We start from the raw sequence: 12,678 nt of genomic DNA, 5'->3' as shown, positions 1-12,678 counted from the left end.
GTTTCTAACCCCCCACCCCCTCTCCCACAAAAAAAAAAAGAAAAATGGTTCAGATGGGTCAACAAACGCTATTCTGAGGTCATTTCAACCCGCGGGAAAATAGGGAACGAGCCAGGGAAAATATGCGACAAGAAATGTGTATGCAAATGTTCATAATAAAATTAAGGGAAAAAACTTCTCTGGCTGGTCCCAACACCTTGCATGAAATTTATTATTTATGGCTTGAATTTTTTTTGCAATACTGTGCAATACTCGCTATGTTTAGTTTAGTTTAGTAGAAAAAAAGGATCAGGAGGGACACTTAAGTCCCCATCAAGGACCCTATAGAGAGAAAAATCTGAAGACTCAACACTCAGACCCGAGTACAATGATTAAAGTGCTTGTCCAAAGCATTCTTAAACCCATTGACACTACTTGCAAGTACAACTTTCTCAGGCAAACCGTTCCATTAATTCACAACCCTATTAGAAGAAAGTTATGCCGAATATTAATCCTACTATGTGACTTTTGGAGTTTAAGACAATGACCTCTGGTACAACTGGAACAATCAAGTCCCCACGTAACCTCCTAAGCTCCAGTGTGGTGAGATTCAACAGTTGTAACCGCCTATAATAAGGAACACTCTTTAAGGAACTAATCATCCTAGTAGCCCTCCTCTGGACCTTTTCAAGTACTTCCTTATCTTTAGCAAAATATAGGTTCCAAGCCTGCACAGCATACTCAAGATTAGGCCTAACCAACTGCTTATAAAGCCTAACTACGATGTCCTCTTTATGAAGTGTAGACTGAACTTAAAACCGTGTGTGTAGCGTGTAACATTTACACAAAGAGGTAGGCTAAACTAGAAAGAAGGAACAACCATTGTCAGTTATGTTATGGTTTGCGTAGCGTGTAACATGTTTACAATAAAAAGAAGGAACAATCATGGTTATTTTCAATGAAAAGCTTAAAGAAGGAACTAAATACAACGCACAGCAGTCCTAAAACGGTTGTAGGTGTTAGTTCTAGCCGAGCCGTCTCTTTGTCCCTTTGTTCTGTGTTATGTATGGAGGTGTTTGTTAGTTGCTCTCATATGTTGAGTAGAACAATAAACTGATCGACACGGGTTCTGGCATCATCATACAGACTCCGTAGTTAAATAGGTAAAATATCAAAGAAATTTGAGTCATACAATGGATCCCCCAGAAACCTCAGACGACTTTAAAATCTTTTAACCAAATTGAAGTTTACCTATAGTGAACTTTATATGAACTTTGATTCAACTCTACAGTTCTGATTTAAATGCTTATAATGCTCTGCGGGTAACAGCCTATAAACATCGCTAGATTCTTCCAACATTACTGAGACCATCATAGTTACACACATTCTATTATGCATTGAACATTCTTGGACGATTTGTTCTGAGAGTTACAGGTCTCACGATGTGCCCCATTACCACATACAGTGTAATAAGAAGTACTCGCCTACCATGAAGGTAAATTTCCTTATACCGATGGAAACATGAACAAAAACAGAAAGACAATTACCATCATAGTTGCATCTGATTATCGTTTGCTAAAGAACAATGATAACGATTTACAAAGTATCAAATAATTATTCTCAAATTGCGATACTTAGTAAGAAAGGCATGTTCGGCACCATAGCGGGATCATGCATAAATGATGGTAGACCAAATAACGACATGGATTAGAAGTAGGTTTTGTAACTGACTGATTATTATTTACAGCGGTTGAAAAATAGGTGTTCCGACTTCTGGCCATAAGTACAAGCCGGGGGTCGTTTACCTACGATAAAACTTTCGGTTTCACCATGACAGACGTCGAGGGTGACAACGGGTCTGAAGTACTACAATATAACAGGAACAGCCGTGGGGAGACTCAAGGACGAATCTCACTTAACCACACATAGACCCAGACGAAAACATAGTTTTACGCCAAACTACCTTTACCTCTTTGGTAAGCGAAGACGCGACTCTAGCGCCCATTCCCTCCAGTACAATATATTAATAATAGTGACCCGGTCACCTGAACTCAAACACTATTCAGAACTTAACCCTCGCCTGCACACCTTACGCACGGTGGTATATTGATTCTTTAAACATATTAAAATAGCAATCAGGTATAGTATATTACTACTATAGTTGCTTCGTTGTAAATTCTTTCACGTATTATTTACAACAGTTAAATGTTATACTCTGTTATAATTATGAAATTCTGACTTTGTTCTTACTTCCCATTTTAATGTTGAAATGATGGTGAATAAGACAGCCAAAACATAATTCCTGTGTTATATCAACAAATAACACGATATTTTCACTGAGTTTGCCAGAGTTCTATAGTAAGATGTTTGTACCGTTCCCTCTAACTTCGTTTGCTTTTACTAATGGTAAACAAATACAGGTGATCCAAGAAAGGAAACATAAATACGTCAATTAACAAGATATATTTTTGATTTTTCGGTGTTGAAGTTGAAGGAAAATAATATCATATACAATTGAAAAAAAGGGACATTAGTGTCGGCAAAATGCAGCAAATATATGTTCAATATATGTTGACCAAAAAAAAATGAGTACTAGAAAAAACACTATTGAGTTATTAAAAAAAAAAAACTTCTTGCAAATATTTAAATTACCATTCTGTTATAGCATCTTAAAAAAAAGACTTACTTAGACTTAAATGACTTATTTACACAGTTTAACTGTAACCTAGCATCATGCCCAGCATCGCTACCAATTATTCTTATAGCATTTTACAAAGCTAATCTTCAAAAACTTAATATTAGATATTTCATTTTTAACTTTTACTATAAGTTTATCGTAAACCGAAAACTATGTAATAGGCCAGAAGAAATCTTGTGAACGCATGTCATTACATGTACTGCCAATATGATGCGGGAAACAATTTTTGTCTTGCTTTAATTTGCAAGTACATAAGATCAACACATCTAGTTATTTTACTATTCCCAATAATCGACATGTGTTCTAAATATTCAAGTACAACATTAATTTTACTAGCTATTCCGATTGTCTAATTTTCCTTAAGTTTCCTGTCTGTGATTAATAACTCCTCGGCACAGTCCGTAATTCTACTCGCACTACAACATATAACATGTAATCGCAAAACAAATCTGATCTCTGTTTATGATTTGTAATCGTACCCATACCAAGGGAAACTCTTCTTTTACTCATACCAATCTTGGTTTATTTGTATAAAATAAACTTGATCTCTGTTTTTGACTATAGAAAAAGTTAACATTACAACACAGACAGGAACATTTAATGAATTGTGAATGAATATAGGCCTACTTTTGTGTGCTCGGGTCACTGTTTCGTCGTCAGATTGACTCTACCTTTAATCTTTGCAAAGACAATTCAGAAAATGGCGTATACGCAAACATTTGTCTCGTTATCTATGGTCATTTTTAATTAAAAGTGATATAATGAATTAGTATATTGTTCATATCAGTATATGTGCTAATGACATAACGAAATACGATTTGTCAAGTGATCTTATTCTTAAGAAGAATTACATCATACATCAAATGATGTGTTAGCACAGTGGTTAACGCCGGTGCCTTTCAATCATAAGGTCCCGAGTTTGAGTCACTCCAAGATTAATGTATGTCGTCCAGTTACAGAGTTGTTAACAATTAACAATTCATAATCATGGACGTTAAATGTGAATGTAAGAGAATGACTTCGGTCAGCTTGCGGCTTCGATAAGCCAATGAGGCTTCTTCGCGAGTTCCTGCTTGCAGGAGGATCTAAAATACATACAAATGGTCGAATGATGGCGTGAATAATCAGTTGATAGTACAGTTCTTGGTGATAATAGTGAATAACATCTCGTCATCTTGGTTGAGAAATTGTGCGACACAGGAAAACGAATACTTTAAGAGAAAGGAGAGAAAACGACAAATTAAGAATCCGTGAGACAAATTAATCGATGTCTAGTAGGGTTTTAGCATAACTTCATAAGAAAATGTGAAAGGAAAGGAAAGCAATATCTTTTTTTCGGTTTAAAATCTTAGTACAGGAAAAATTATCTTACTTGCACAATATGGCTTATTTGATAAAGTAATTGCATTACCTTTTCTACACACACTAATTCAAATTATAGTGTTTTTTCTTTTTTAAATCTCATAACGTGGCTGATTATCTGTTTTATTGACAAACCTGCCAAGTCGTAAAAACACACATTATTGCAGCACACCACCGCACCAACGGATTCTGAAAATGAGGTGACGTCCGGACTGTCGTGAATTCTTCACGATGAAGGTCGGAACCCGTAATCGAGAAACTGAGTTGTACACACTAAATCAGGGTTGTCCAACCGACGGCCCGCGGGCCACAGTGCGGTCCGCCGCAAGGTCCCGTCCGGCCCACCAACCTCATTAATTAACAAATGTACTTTTACCCAGGTATTCTTTCTTGATAAATTTCAGAGATCATTAAGATTGTTTTGATACAGATCAGAAGGCTTGTAAAGTGTCATTTCCTGCAATATGGGGGTCTTTTGGGCGATTTTTTCCTCCGCTTGTATAGTAACTTAATTTCCCATACCCTCTAACATACCCCTGGCGGGGCCAATGAAATGTGCCGCTCTGGCACGAAACCCTGGATATGCCACAGGAGCTGAGGCCCACGCGGCCCCTTCTTTATCATAATCATTCGAGGTGGCCCTCCTTATCAAAAGGTTGGACAACCCTGCACTAAATGACATGATTTACGCACACTGAAAGAATGTTTCTAGCTGTTGGCGATCGGTGCTTGATTAAGATTCGAGTTCAATATGGTATTGTGAGGATAACATTTGTTTTCCATTGCAGGGCGGGACTGATGAATACGTATAGTTCTTCGATTCTTTATATATCTCTATACCGTGAACATCATATTTATCATATTTAACAAGAGTACATTGGTACTATATAGGTTTTTGACGTTATGATTCATAATCATGTCGAAAATCACTTGAACGCAAGGGCGTAGGAACCGGGGGGCTGGGGGCGCCAGCCCCCCCAGTGAAAGTTATGGAGGGGCGGAAGTATCATTCCGCCCCCCCCCCGCTTCGCAAGTCAGAAAACCCCTTTTTCATTTCCAAATGAGAAAAAATCTCATTTGGAGCACCAAATTGCATCCAAGGCCAGGTGAAAATGCAAAATTATAGACAAAATGGAGTGGGTGGGTTGAAATGTGCTATATTGCACCAAATTGCATCTGAGGCCACCTGGAAATGCAAAAAAAATCCAAAAGGGGAGGGGGTACCCCCTCCCCTTAGACCCCTCCCCCAGGCCGGCCATCAGTCTTCAGCGCCCCCACTCAAAAGTACCTTCCTACGCCACTGCTTGAACGCCTATACAATACGTTTACACCAAGGCGTCAATACCTCCAGATTGTTTGCACAATTATTACCATATATGAACAACGCTTTGGAATCAGATACATATACATTAAAGGTCACTATTTCTAAACCGGTCACAGGTCCACAGCAAGGCAATAACCCTTCCAGAATGTATGGGCAATTGGAATATCAAATGCACAATGTTACTGATGGGTCTGATGTAACCACCTAATAACTGTACGGTCTAAGTCAGTCACAGGTTCGAAATCAGAACAACAAAAATGCACAAACTTACAGATGGGTCTGAATGCTACCTAACTGTACGGTCTAAGCCAGTCACAGGTTCGAAATCAGAACAAGAAATGGACAACGTTATACTGATGGGTCTGAATGCTGCTACCTAACTGTACGGTAAAAGCCAGTCATAGGTTCGAAATCAGAACAAGAAATAGACAACGTTTTTTTTACCGATGGGTCTGAATCCTACTACCTAACTATACTGTCTAAACCAGTTACAGGTTCGAAATCAGAACAAGAAATGGACAACGTTATACTGATGGGTCTGAATGCTACTACCTAACTGTACGGTCAAAGCCAGTCATAGGTTCGAAATCAGAACAAGAAATAGACAACGTTTTTTTACCGATGGGTCTGAATGCTACTACCTAACTGTACGGTCTAAACCAGTCACAGGTTCGAAATCAGAACAAGAAATGGACAACGTTATACTGATGGGTCTGAATGCTACTACCTAACTGTACGGTCTAAGCCAGTCACAGGTTCGAAATCAGAACAACAAAAATGCACAAACTTACAGATGGGTCTGAATGCTACCTAACTGTACGGTCTAAGCCAGTCACAGGTTCAAAATCAGAACAAGAATAGATAACGTTATACTGATGGGTCTGCATGCTACTACCTAACTGTACTGTCTAAACCAATCACAGGTTCGAAATCAGAACAACAAAATAATGCACAAAGTTAGTGATGGGTCTGAATGCTACCTAACTGTACGGTCAAAGCCAGTCACAGGTTCGAAATCAGCATAATAATGATGTATCACCTCCTGAATGCTTTTACAATAGAAACACAAATGGACAGGTCATGGCTGGGTATAAATAATACTTGTAGACTTTTAACCTGGGTTAGGTGTTACCGCCACCAGAATATTTGTGCAATTATAATCACGTGTTCATTCATACTTAGTAAAGATTCCTAAATCCTATTGGTCCATTCAGGTCAGCTGACCGTGGTTAATCCTGTGAGTAACGCACGGTAAAATTACGGGGCATCACTTTAATAAAATCTTTGGTTATATGTAACCAAAAATGTTTTGTTTTATGATTTTTCCCCCACACAAATGGTAGTGTATGAATGAACGGGGTTAATCAACGGTCTAGCGTGCGTTACTCACATGATTAATGCACTCCGGGTGTTAATGCTATCGCTGGATGCACTCGGGCTCCGCTACGCTCCGCCCTCGTGCATCGCTTGCATTATCCCCCGATCGTGCATTAATCCTGTGAGTAACGCACGCTAGACCGTTGATTAACCCCTTATTAATTGCTGTAATCCTTTGTTACACACGACTAAACATAACACAGGTAATGACTTTGCCTTACCTGTACAATAAAGCCAACGTATATTGCCAGTTCGTAGTGACTTCTCGCTGACAAATATAAAGAATAAACGAAGTATAAGTACCATGTAGCTAACATAATGCATAACAAAGCAAGCAGGTTGAATTCAGAATATGTTTACAGTTGAACAAGGAACTATCAAGCTTTAATGAGAAAAAGAAAATATTCGCTGATTATCTGTAATGTTGAATCATACTTTCTTATAACGATTTTTTATCTGGAAAAATATCTCTTTATCCAGGACCCTCATTTAGAGCTAAGATGCTAAGATGGTTTTGCAGTGTAGAATTTTTGTTTTTCCATTAAATTCCATATGGTTAAATCTCATTAAACTGCAGCTTGTGATATAACATTACCCGACCATAACGCTACTGAACATTTTATATAATTATATGTATTTTATATATGTAATTATATAAAAATGTACTCCTCGACATTTTCTTAAAATTTACGTGTAGGTTATACCTCCTTTTTCAGCAGGGCAAAAATCACTTCTGGTTTGAAAACCACAGAATGGTTTCTCAAAAGTTTGGAATCCTTTTCCATCGATGCTAACATTTGCCTTGTATGTCACAGACAATAAGTCTTCTTCTGCAAACATATTGAAATGCGTAAACTGTGTTAGTGTAATTTAGTTTTGAAGTACTGCTCCCACCATAATGCCATTGGCTTACGACATCCTTATTTTTCCCTAGTACTTAAATAAGCCAAGGAAACTAACTGTTGTCTGCAATTCTGCATTTTTCCCAACATGAATAAATGCATACATAACCAAATCATACACCGCTTGACGTGCAGTTTATAAGCTCTACTGCAACGGAAGAGTTTAAATGTTTCTACCAAATTTGTTCAATTAGCTTATTTTTCAACCACACACCATACTAAGGCTTAGCTTAATTATGACAAAATCGCACACTGGAATGTTCATAGTTCAAAAAGAAAGGGAGAAGGGGGGGGGAGAGAGGTTTGATTCTCTAAGTACCATATACTATACATTTGATGGCAACGATAGTGTATTTCGAAGAGATTGACCAGAAAAAAAAATGATAAGTAAAGCGATGGTATACCTTCAAGTGACGTTACAAGTGTAACACTTGTATACTAAAACTATGAGCCAGGACCATTTTCAAAACAAAGTGGCTATTTTTACAACCAGGAGTAACAATAATTTCCGGTTACGCTTGCGCAGTTGCTTTAACGTGGCAATTTTTTACGACAAGGAGTAACAATAATTTACGGTTAGGGTTTAGGGTTAGGGTTACCCCTACTGCATGCGCAGTTGCTTTATTTACTTTTCTGCGCATGCGTAACCGGAAATTCGCCGATGTTGTTCCTGGTTGTAAGAATAGCCACGGCCTTTACAAAAAGCCACATCACGGAAGTGGCGGTTGGGCAATTTAACAAAAATGATCAGCATCCACATGACAATATCCAAAATGAAAGTCATGGGGGTATCTTCAGATGGTATAATTTAAAGAAGATTTCCGTTATGATTACAACGGCAAACATAAGCAAATTAGTTATGAGACCTACTGGTTACCATTTAGTAAGGGTTAACTCAACGTTGTACCGAATAAGTTGGTACTTGTATGTTATACGTACTTATATACAAGTCAAGATCCAATTTAAGCAACGAATCAAATCGAGGTGGGTTTGGTGAAGCAGTGAAGTTCATAACATCAGACCATGGACCTAGGAATAATATAAATATTTTTTAATATATTACCCCCACAAACCTTAACTAGCATGACGTGATTCTGCAGTGCTTTTGATTGTTTATTTGTATATATATTTTTTATAAACCATATGGCATCTGGAAAAGTCCAACATTTCGGAGCAGAAGAAAAGTAACTGACGAGATTTTCTTTTACACTCTGAGAATTATCAGTAGGTTCATAATGAAGTATCTGAGAACCGATATGTTTTACATCGAAATAGGTCCCCAAATCCCAAATCAAAGAAAAACAGCCAACGTTGTATTTTAAAGGCTGATAGTGACATACACGTAGTCAGGGTATGTTGTCATCTAAGACAACAACGAGTTTCAGTAATGTTTCTCTAGGTATTAAGGTTAAAGATTTTTTAATTTCCAGAATGTAGCATTGATAGTAAATCAATAATAGTTTTCCAGATTGAGTTTTAAGTTGTAGTGGTCTTATTGCTAGATTACGTAGTCTAGCCACTCTATCGATAACACTGAGATGCTTAGACGTTCATTTCTCAACAAATTCACAGTGGCATTAAAATGAAAATTTAACTAATTACATTGTCTTTGAGTAGTCTACAACATATCAGAATTATTGATTTATTGAATTATTAATTTTATGCATAAAAGTTATTCTTTAAGTGAATGACTTGTATTTTATGAGCTAATGACGTACATTACCACAAATTGAGAATGTTTTGTTAATGATCATAGGCCTATAACTTAACATTTGTTCATTACATAACGTAAGTAGAAGATTTATCTTATGTAACCTTAACACAATAACTTTAATGATGATTTTAGACACAAAATAAATCCAGGTTTTACCATATTTTAAAGCTGGCCCGAATAGATGTAGAAAATTAATAACACTCACGTTTACACACACACACAAAATAAAATTCTGTCTCAAGTCTTCTGTTTTAATATTTCCATTTCAGTAATGGGTAATATACACACTTACCCGAGATCTGGATATCACATGGCTTGTTTTCCTTATTCGGTGACTGTTCATAGTCTTGTTCCCTGTTGAGATGAGTAATGACGGGCCAAGCCGGCAAACTATTTACTGCCGTAAACACGACGAGAACTACAAATACAGCGATCATCTTGGTTATGATCATGATGTTAACAAATTGGGTAAGAACTAGCAAGCTGAATTGAATATTTACTGTACGTGGATAACGGTAATCTAATAATGATATTCCACGGGCAATATCTGCTGAAAGAGAATCGTTTTCATAATACTACTATACTGACAATATGTGCTTTCAGATTAATTATATATATGTTTTGAAAGCCGGAAGTCACACTGTTGATATGACAGAATTTCACGGTTCAATAATTTTTAAGAGGCCACTGAATTCCGTGGTAAGTTTTTTGTTCTATTTAGTTCCTCATCCGGTGTACATTTACCACGTGGCTGAAAGAACAGAAGTGGCGTAGCCAGCGCGAAAGGGGGATGGGGAGGGGCAGGGGGGGGGAAACAATGCCCCTCTCCACCATATAAACTTTTGGGGACGCGATTGGCGAATGTGAAAAATCAAAGGGAGCATCAACAAAAAATCATAATGTAACTCAAACCTGGGGGTGGGGCCGATGATGGGTGTGGGGGGAGGAGTCTTTGGAGAGAGTGATAAATATAAAGAGAAAATGTTTGTGTTGCGACCTAACAGTATCAGGTTCGAACTTCCCTTACACTCATCGCCTCTGTTAATTAACCAGCTAAGGTTACCCGGGCATTGAGTCACGTTGATTGCTACAACACTGATTATACATCGCCTGCATGCTATGAGTATGATTAATGCTACGCGAAAACAGGATGCATGTAAGGGTTGCCGCTTGCCAATATGACCTTTCTATTGATTCAATTGTTAAGTTTTATTATTTCGTTTATTCCCCCAAAAAAATTGGTGAAGATTTTGTACCAAAAAGGGAAAGTTTTAGTACACGAATGTATAGTTAACAAGATGGAAATGATAGCACCATTTTGCATCTTAGCCCCCTTCGAAAATCAACCCTCCCTTTAGACCCCTCCCATTATACCCCTTACCCAGAACGGCAATCCACCGTTAAGTGCCTGAAAATGGGGACACAATTTGACTGTGCCCCTCCCCCCCCCCATCCACACCAAAAACCTGATTACTCCCCTGATGAACCGCAATAGTTCCTTATTAAGTGCGTTAAACAGTACATGAATCAATCTGTTTATAATGTAACGTATAATATCTATAGTTAGACAAAATAACAAAATGGCCTTTGTTCAAATGGGTAAAACAAATAATTGGGAAATTCGCGTAAAATTTAGGGAAACTTTATTTTGATTAGTTATTTCACAAATGGAATTAGAAAATTATCCCCTACCGCATGTACACTACAAAAGCCCAGAGTTTATTTCTCCTTTAAAGCAACAATTTTATATGAAATTTCCTTTGGGGTAACATGGATCTCACTCACTGATTTCAAACACTGAATTCAAACCAGAGGATAAAAATATAGTCAAGATGAACTTTTTGCTCAAAATTCAAACAGCTAAGAATGACCATGCTTCATAAAGAAATATCCAGTTGACCATCCAGTTTGTTATTTTATTATGCTGTAAACATACGCTGATATGAAGGTGGCGCTATTACTAAAGCTCCGATTGAAGTACAAATATATCTATGCTTCCAAAGATAGATGTTTTAATATTCAGAACAATGACAGCTCAGGGGCGGATCCAGGGGGGCCGACCCGGCCCCCCCTTTTTGGAAATCAGTTGCGTTTTTTTTTATGTGGGAGTACTTCAAATTCCTAATAGGCATAACTTGGTGAAAGAAAAGCCTAATATATATCCAGCTGCTCTTCCCTGAAACGCGATCGTTTTTATTCCAAATTTGAAACTAAGGCAATTATCAGGCCTACGCGACATTACGTATTAATTAGATACGGCTCAGTGCTATAGTGCTGACTATTACTGTCAGGGATAATCAATGCACAGTTAGCAAGTATATCATAATTATCTGAATGAAAGGGGGTGTAGGCGGTTTTACACTATCTAACGCAACGTAGTCGCCAAGAACCTGAAGTATTTTTAAAGGAGGGCCCCCTCCCCCAGGACGCAGATCACTAAAGTGCTACCATCGTGATGTCGGCCCCCCCCCCCCTTTTCTCAAAATCCTGGATCCGCCCCTGCAGCTATAAGCAAACGTATCACATTCGAAGGATAACTCAACACGAATTCATAAAATGAAAGTAAAGATTTGTTGAATATCAACTGTAATGAAATCACATAGAGCTGTTGTGATTCTTTCCCTGGACTGGAATCACACACATACTTATAGAGAATTGGCAAACTACTCACCAAATTAAAGCTAAAATTGAGGCCGCCAAAATGCATATTTAACAAGTTGTAACCACTTTATTCCGAGTTTCGAGATATTAAACTTATTGAGAAAAGACCCATTTCCAGTCGATCTGCAAGACAGAAATCCACAATACACGATTATCTGTCAATTTGGTAAAACATTTTCGGCGACAAAGCATATGTAACTGTCGAGTTACATTGGCTTCAATGTGCCATACACCACCACTAACAACGGTATAGGGTAAAATTGGGTTCGTTAACACAGCAACGAGAAGGGAAAATTGTTTTGTGTAAGAATACCAATACACTTATAAGGTGAACAAACATCTCCTAAATTATTACTTGAGGCATTTCCTACATGCCATCAGTCATAATTTGCAAAACATACAACAATTTAAGGAGTTTTGATACACGTTTGCTGTTACTGTTGCTATGTTTTTGGCAAAGATTTTCACTCAACACCAGTTTAGTGGAAGATAGATGCTCTTTCATATTTAGGTTTTCATTGCGTAAAATATCGCTTTAATTTAGGCAGTTTGTGTAACGGAGTAATAGCGATATTTTTCGCAAATCAATCTTCAGCTAAAAGACAAGATAAATAATTGGGAAAATGTACGAAGTCGCGCTAAGCGAGTAGCGTTTCGAAGT

The 12,678-nt window shown here is 37.7% G+C and overlaps 1 protein-coding gene across 2 annotated transcripts; it reads right to left on the bottom strand.

The window, feature by feature from the left end:
• Window positions 1-668: 668 nt before the first annotated feature.
• Window positions 669-9,963, bottom strand: LOC139981914 (uncharacterized). 2 transcript variants are annotated; one of them, XM_071994332.1, is made up of 5 exons: window positions 9,649-9,958; window positions 8,582-8,671; window positions 7,445-7,570; window positions 6,962-7,008; window positions 678-3,888 (listed from the first exon to the last, which is right to left on the bottom strand). In XM_071994332.1, exons 1-5 carry the CDS (start codon window positions 9,806-9,808, stop codon window positions 3,802-3,804), a joined length of 510 nt encoding a protein of 169 aa, XP_071850433.1. In that variant the 5' UTR covers window positions 9,809-9,958; the 3' UTR covers window positions 678-3,801. The 2 variants fall into 2 exon arrangements, with proteins under 2 accessions (XP_071850434.1, XP_071850433.1); XM_071994333.1 differs by lacking the exon at window positions 8,582-8,671 and having other exon boundaries at window positions 669-3,888; window positions 9,649-9,963.
• Window positions 9,964-12,678: the final 2,715 nt, after the last annotated feature.

This window comes from Apostichopus japonicus, chromosome 16 (assembly GCF_037975245.1).
Source record: "Apostichopus japonicus isolate 1M-3 chromosome 16, ASM3797524v1, whole genome shotgun sequence".
Classification (NCBI taxonomy): domain Eukaryota; kingdom Metazoa; phylum Echinodermata; class Holothuroidea; order Aspidochirotida; family Stichopodidae; genus Apostichopus; species Apostichopus japonicus.
The sequence above is the reverse complement of the archived record's forward strand: the minus strand, read 5'-3'. Positions and strand labels throughout refer to the sequence as shown.

Excerpts from the sequence above, each read along its gene's own strand:
- LOC139981914 (XM_071994332.1), bottom strand. The coding sequence starts at position 9,808 with ATGATCATAACCAAGATGATCGCTGTATTTGTAGTTCTCGTCGTGTTT. Across the intron at positions 8,672-9,648 it reads ATGTGATATCCAGATCTCGG|GTCCATGGTCTGATGTTATG; the intron begins GTAAGTGTGTAT and ends TATTATTCCTAG. Across the intron at positions 7,571-8,581 it reads GGATCTTGACTTGTATATAA|AAGAAGACTTATTGTCTGTG; the intron begins GTACGTATAACA and ends ATATGTTTGCAG.